Below are 6896 nucleotides of genomic sequence, written 5' to 3' on the forward strand. Positions count from 1 at the left end.
TTCACCTAAATTCTTCAAGGCTAACTAGTTGTGACTAACTTATGGATTTAAAATAGAGCTTTTGTAAGTTTTAAATGATCAAATGTCATTTACATTTATTCCCATCTTTTATAAAAGAATAAAAATAAAAGTGTGGGTAATATAAAGTGTTTCACTTTATTGCTTCTCCTAGGTTACAGCTTGCATTTTGCAAATAGTCCAAATAGCTCCAAATTACATCAGTTCCATGCTCCAGGATTCATAATTGTAAGTTTGGTCATACATAATTCTCTGTTACTGGTAATATTCCTCCTTGTGCTTCAGTAGTACCTTTAATTAAGTTCAGAGGATGTCTTTCTGGAGAATACATTTTCAGTTAATACCACACAAGATAAATCCTGACATAAATGGATGTTATATTTCACAACGTAATCATAAACTAAACACTTCATTATTATAAAATAACCATAAACTAAATAATAATAAATTACGTTTTATACAATAATCTTTTTTTAGATAATGACAACATTTACTTAACAAGAAGAAAAACATAATTAGCCAGCCCTAAATCTTTTTTTTAAACCAGAAAGTGCTGTTTATTCTGTAAGATTAGTGCAAACAAAATTGAATATTTATAGCTACATTATCACAGTAATTACTTGCATAACTCAGACTTGTCATACAATTTACAAGCAGCCAACAAAATGTTTATGTTGCCTGGCAACCCGAGGTTCCTGCAAATACAGTGTGAGATGAGAGGTGGAAACACCATCAGGTTGGTGTGGTGGATGGTTAATTTCCTGTCAGGCATTGGCTCTGATCATCTGTGGACTATTTCTGATCATGGCAGAACTGAGTGATGATCCCCTCACGACACACCACATCCTTACATCAAACTCACCGTACAAACTTCATGTCAAACAACCTGAGCTAGAATCGACTCAATTTACTGGGCATAGTAGAGTTTTTAATAAATACCTGTTATTACTTGATCCAATTACCAGTACGCTTTGCGATAAATGCTTACTACCATTTTCCATTTGTCTGTTGATATTTTAATTTTTCTTACATTGCATATTTATTTGCCACAATGTCATCGCCAAGTTTGCCTGCGTCACATTAGTCAAGATGAGCCCCTCTCGCCCCGGAAGCCACCACGTGACACACTTCCACATCCGCCCCCAGTTTCTGCAGCTCATCCAACCAGATCTGTTGTTTCTGTGAAAGTCGGTCATTGGGGCCCTTCACCTCCACAAGCTATAAGAAAGCAGCACATGTTAGAATCCTCTATGCTGCTAATTCATTGCAATTCAAAATAAATATCAGTGCACAACATAACATACGCAGGTTTATACGCACACAAATGAACACATCCCACCTTGTAGGTGTTTTCTGTGGTGTTCCAAACCACCAGATCAGGCAAACCTCCACGACAGTGTCTATAGTCCTTTGACATCCTGGCTATCACTCCTCCTGTGAAGCCTCCACCCAGGCACGACACCAGAGACTGTGGAAATGAGTTAATACAGTTTATGTCATCACCATCAGTATGACATTAGAGGTGTCTTTGTTTCATTGACAGAATATTGTATTGATCTCTTATTTAGGACACAGGGGTTGTTTGTTTGCTATAAGTTATCAGCCCGTGTCATCTTGGGTGAGTCTAGAAGCTTTGTCCAATTGGATTTGGCAGATCCTGCCGAGCTCTTGCACATGATAATGTGAGCTGCAAGCTTCTATCTTTAGGTCTCCCAACATACGTTTTATTGGGCTTAAGTCTGTACTTTACAGTTTAAGTAACTCTTGTGCCAAAAGGTGAAATTGTAGTTCAATATAAGGTCACATAAACCCTGGGGAAGTTTTTGTTTTTTCACCAAGTTATACCAGTTATATCAACAAAGAAATCTTCAGGAATTGTAAATGAGAGAGTTCAGAATTTTTTTTTCAAATCTACCCATCTTTCTCAAACAAGTACATGTATTCCAATGTAATAATTAGGTTGATAGATACAATTTTGATATTGTTATTTAAAGTTAGATAATTGACAACACAAAAATAAAGAGTCACCTTGATTCGAATTTTCAGGGTTAAAGTAAATACCTGTGCGTGTTGAAGCGATGAGAAAAGCTCCCAGTTGACCAATGAGCACACTTTACCCTGCTGTGAGGTCCACACTTCCTCCAACATGCTGTGCAGTGTTTCCACAGAAGCCTCACTGAGTAACTGTATCCGTGAATCAATAGCATCCTTTCTGTTTTTATAGAAGCAGTCAGTGTAAAGATCCAGTGGACAGGTCTGTGTGTGAAAACAAATGCCAGTTAAATCTGTTTAGATGCAGAACACTAAAAAAAACTAAAATAATGGTTCGTGTTACAGTACCTGGAATGGGTTTCGGAAAACATCTGGAATACCTTCCATAAAAATGATATCCCACAGCAAAAGGCCAAACAATGTGGAAAACGTTGAGCCTTCACCATGGATTCCTGGTCAGGACAGAATCAACTGTTTTATAATAAAGTGTTTCTTTGGTTTTGTTTTTTCTTTAAAGTTGAGAAGGAAGGACGTTCACCTTGGTCAAAACCTTGTTGGCGATAATGTGCTAAAGACAGTTCTTCCACGGAGCATATGACTGTCGTATTACTACCGGCCAGCCCTTCATTATTCGCCTGTAGAAGAAATCTGGATTTTCCCATTCCTCCCTCATGAGGGAACAGTTGGCCTCGGATTGTTACCTAGAGATCAGTAAAAACAATAAAGGTAAGAAGTACAACTCAATGCTGTACATTACAGTGTTAACACAGACTGTTTGAAAATACCACTTTCATTTAAAAAGCTTTTATAACTGACTGGCATTTTGTTTTGGAAATACCTTAAAAGTCTCCTGAGTTGCCCCTTATGGTGAGCACTAAAGTTTGCAGTATTATATACAGTATCTTTGGTCGTGCTGTGGCCTGAAACAGGTTTGTTTATCAAGAGGATATTCATTTGACCATGATATTTTTTTAAAACATTGTAGAATAATTTGACTCCTTGAGGTCCATGAATTATGTTATATTGTAAGCTTCCTTAATTATAGTATTTTCTCCAAAGTGATGTGTTAAAAATGTTTGGTGTAGAAAAAGGTTTTTTTTAATTACATCTTAAGGGCTTATATTTGTCTCTAAAGGTTTCATATCAAACTTACATGTTTGACATCTTGGACATGTATAGTAGGTAAGTCTTTAAGTTTCAAACGATACTTCTTGAAACTGGCAGACTCTTTCATCCTAACTGCTCTCTGATGCAGAGACAGTTTAGTTCCTGTTCGTACCAGAGGGTCTGAAAGACCGTCCTTAATGGCATGGATGGCCTGTGTGTGGTGAAAAAAGCAGTAGTTAAAAGGGAAATTCACAACCACATAAATCAGAGGGTAAATGATAACCATAAAAGCTGTTGCTCACCTGCTCAGCTTTTTTGAGGTGCTGCTGAAGATTGAGAGCCAGTCTGTCCCACCATCGTCCTCGACTGTCTAGACAGTACTCAGACTGACACAATAAGGCCTGAAGCTCTACCACTGCTTCCTTTAACACACACAAAAATCAATTTTCTTTCTGCTTTATGACTCACTTCATAAAAGGTTAGGTTTGTAAGAGAATTTAAAGCCATTAAACCTCATATTTACGCAGCCTCTGCAAGATCTCGACCCCTCTGGACAACAGGCGAGTGTATGACCATCCTGTAGTGAAGCTGCGCAGGTACACAGGCAGCTCTTTCTCATGGCTATTGTCAAAAACAGAGTATTGTTGTTAAATGAAAAATGAAGCAAATGACCGATAGTATTTACCTGTAGTCATGGTTTTCCTTCAACTCCTTCCAAACATTTTTTGACACGGTGTAAAGCTCTAAAGCCTCCTCCCACTGTCCGGCCTGCATTGCTATGGTGACGTCTTGCAGAGATCGCATTGCTGCTTCATATCTGGAAAAATTGTTGGAATTAGAAGAAATATTCTTCAGAGAAAAATTCTAAATGTGTCTTTCTCTTTGCAGATCCTCACCGGATCAGGTCTTCTCGGCCCTGGAACACTTTGGCCTCACGTTGAACTTTGTAGTCAGGAAAGGCCAGACGTCCTGAGTTGACTAGTAGTATGGTGTAAAGTTGACTCTGGCCACCAGCCGCCATCTCCTCCTCCTCCATAGTGTCCGTAAGAGAAAACAGCAGAAGGATACGAGAAAAGACCACACGAGGACCACGACACAGCCGCACACAGGAACCTGCAAACTGCTTCGCCCTTTGAAGGTAAAAAGCACCTGTGTGAGATCTTTTTTTAGTTCTGCAAATATAAACATGGCAATAACAATCTTACCTTTTCAGTATGACAGTCCTAGTGTTTTGGGCAGCGCCCAGTGAAAAAAATGATTTTTGTTTGCTTAGATGAAGGAGTCCTTTAACGAGCTGCTGTTTCTGTGTCCCTGAACTGCTCAGATGAAAGATTTTAGCCAAGGCTTTGAGATCAGGAGCAGGAAGAAGGTCTAGAGCTTCTACCAGGTCTTCAAGATCATTCTCTTAAAAAAAAAAAAAAAATTAGTTAATTAGTTAGTTAATTCATAAACCTGAGAAGACAATTTCTTCTCCCTATAGTATATCAATATCAATAAATGTACACAATTATCCCTCACAAACTGACTTATATATAATTCAGAATTAATAAATATAAATTGAATATTAAGAGGGTTTATATTGTTTTTACCTGTCTGTAGAAGACCACTTTGAACCAGCTCCTCAACAACAGGTGTCAGATCACTGCATATCTCTCCATAATCCAGTTTATTAACTTGAAGCCACTTCAGTTTCCTCTGAAAGAGCCTCACATACAGCTTCTGTCCTGGTACTTTTTTGGCAGATGAAACACATTTGAACACTCAAGCTTAATGTACACAATCACACAATTTAGCAAACCCATGGTATACCTGATAGCTTCTCAAATGCATGCACAAAGGACATATCCTCCTCATTGAACAAAGCCTTGTCATCTTCATTCTCCAGTACGGCCTGTAACACAGTATGGAAGTTGTTGAGGTAGTATGGAAGCCGCTGGGTATTAATGCTCTCAGCACTGTGGTCACTGGTGGTTTGTTGGGAAAACTCTGGCAGTGAATCACTCTTGAGGACAGCAGCACTTATGTCATGAATCTCATCCTGCGTCAGCGAAGGTTCACGTGCGGTGGTTAACAACTCAGCAGTTTCAGTCTTGTTTGTATCATTTATCTTTGGTAAAACCTCATCCATCTTCATTCTTCTATCAAATTTTGCCTTTTTGCTGGATTCATATTCTTTGCCATTGAAGGATTTTTCCTGTTTCCTCTTTGTTAGTTTAGAGGAGGGAGAGTGTAACTTTGGATTATCCTGCATTTGGAAAATATTTTGTGTAAGGCCTTTTTGTTTAGGTTCATGTCCTTGTTCTGAGTTAAGTTCACGCCCCACTGCTGTCTCAGGACTTGCTGTTGACTTGTCACAGACTGTTGCAGACATTTGATCTTCTGAACTTTGAAGAAGTACATTTTCTTTCTGTGAGCTGCCAAGTGTTTCAGAAGTGTCTGCTTCCTTTTTCAGATGTGTTTCTGCATCTTCCAAGTCAGTCTGTGTCTTTTCCTCTGCAGTTTTAAATCTTCTGGATAACTTTGAAGAGAGACGTCCCAGGTCAAGTGTCCTGACTACAGTTTTGTTCTTAATTTCTTGTGGTCCCTGCTGAAGGTTATTCTTTTTGAAATAAGGACTGGTCTGGTTCTCTTCCACCTCCTCTCCCCTACTTCGATCCCACTCTGGGGACTTTGTGGAACTCCTCCTGGGTGACAGCTGCATGCTTGGCACAACACTTCTGTCTGCTGAGGCGGCAATGCTGCTGTCTCCTCTGTCAAAGTTCAGACACTGTAGATCAATATGCTCATTGATCTTGAATCTTGGTACCAGCTGGCCACACAGAGGGCAAGGCAACTTAGATGGAGGCTGTCTACTGAAGAAGCTAGTGATGGGAGTCGTTGAAGCGGGGGCAGCACTGGCAGAAGTCCCAGCTGTGGCAGATCCTTTACCCCTGTGCTTCAGTTTCTTTCTGTTGTTTTTCTCTGCCATGGTGGAGACGTGGACGCGGCAACGCTGGGTAAAATGTTTTGCCTTCTCTTAAAAGCATGCTCAAGGGTTCCACACAGACGTCTCAGTGATGCGGCTCTGATTAGCCATCCTGGAGCTAACTTGAAAAATAAAGTCTAAACACATTTAAACGTCCCGCGGTTTTAGTTGTTGAGTATTATGTTACATAAACACGAGCAAAAAAGTAATCATAAAATAACTGTCTGTCTATAAAGTTTATGTTAATAACCCATTAATACGCTAAAACACTAACACGCCGGATAGCTTCTGTCCCGCTTCTCAGACTCAACTAGTAGAGCACAGATCTAAGGACGACAAAATCTATCGCAACCTCATCGATATTTTTCTCACGTTCTCACAAAACACAAAATATGGATTGAAATATCTACAGTCCATGCATGAAATTGTTATGCACAAATGCAGTTACCAAATAAAAACAAACAAACCGGTTTTAATATCACGAATAACACGACCAGAGTGTAACTACAGATAATACGAATTTGACGTTGAGGGTCAAACAGAGCAAATGTATACACAGTCCTGTGTTTATTAAAACAGCAGCAGTGAGCTGATAATGGGGGTGGGGGTATTCTCTACACAGGTTCCTGGGCAGCTGTGCGGTTTTTATTCAAAAATCACCATTCCGAGGAGAGCAATCTGAGAGAGCGAGAGAGACACAGAGAGAGAGGGAACTGAGGTGTTTTTACAGGGAGAAACGCCATCAGCAGTGACGCCGGTAAGTGCTACACTAAAGTCAAATTGTCTCCGTTTAGGTGAAAAGATGAGAAGATCA

The 6896-nt window shown here is 39.6% G+C and overlaps 1 protein-coding gene and 1 long non-coding RNA gene across 2 annotated transcripts in view; one reads left to right on the forward strand and one right to left on the reverse strand.

Moving 5' to 3' along the window:
* Nucleotides 1–813: 813 nt before the first annotated feature.
* fan1 (FANCD2 and FANCI associated nuclease 1) lies at nucleotides 814–6425 on the reverse strand. The gene is made up of 13 exons (XM_008312465.3): nucleotides 4927–6425; nucleotides 4707–4847; nucleotides 4323–4521; nucleotides 4014–4247; nucleotides 3803–3934; nucleotides 3630–3738; nucleotides 3420–3539; nucleotides 3164–3328; nucleotides 2549–2711; nucleotides 2359–2462; nucleotides 2080–2274; nucleotides 1358–1486; nucleotides 814–1236 (listed from the first exon to the last, which is right to left on the reverse strand). Exons 1-13 carry the CDS (start codon nucleotides 6083–6085, stop codon nucleotides 1099–1101), a joined length of 2988 nt encoding a protein of 995 aa, XP_008310687.1. The 5' UTR covers nucleotides 6086–6425; the 3' UTR covers nucleotides 814–1098.
* LOC103380471 (uncharacterized) overlaps nucleotides 5977–6896 on the forward strand; it is a 5239-nt gene continuing 4319 nt past the window's right edge. Inside the window, exons 1-2 of the long non-coding RNA XR_521674.3 lie at nucleotides 5977–6113; nucleotides 6705–6839. This is a non-coding gene — a long non-coding RNA (uncharacterized LOC103380471). The remainder of the gene's footprint in view (nucleotides 6114–6704; nucleotides 6840–6896) is intronic.

The sequence above is a fragment of the Cynoglossus semilaevis genome, chromosome 6 (genome assembly GCF_000523025.1).
Source record: "Cynoglossus semilaevis isolate Cse_v1.0 chromosome 6, Cse_v1.0, whole genome shotgun sequence".
In the NCBI taxonomy this organism is placed as follows: Eukaryota; Metazoa; Chordata; class Actinopteri; order Pleuronectiformes; family Cynoglossidae; genus Cynoglossus; species Cynoglossus semilaevis.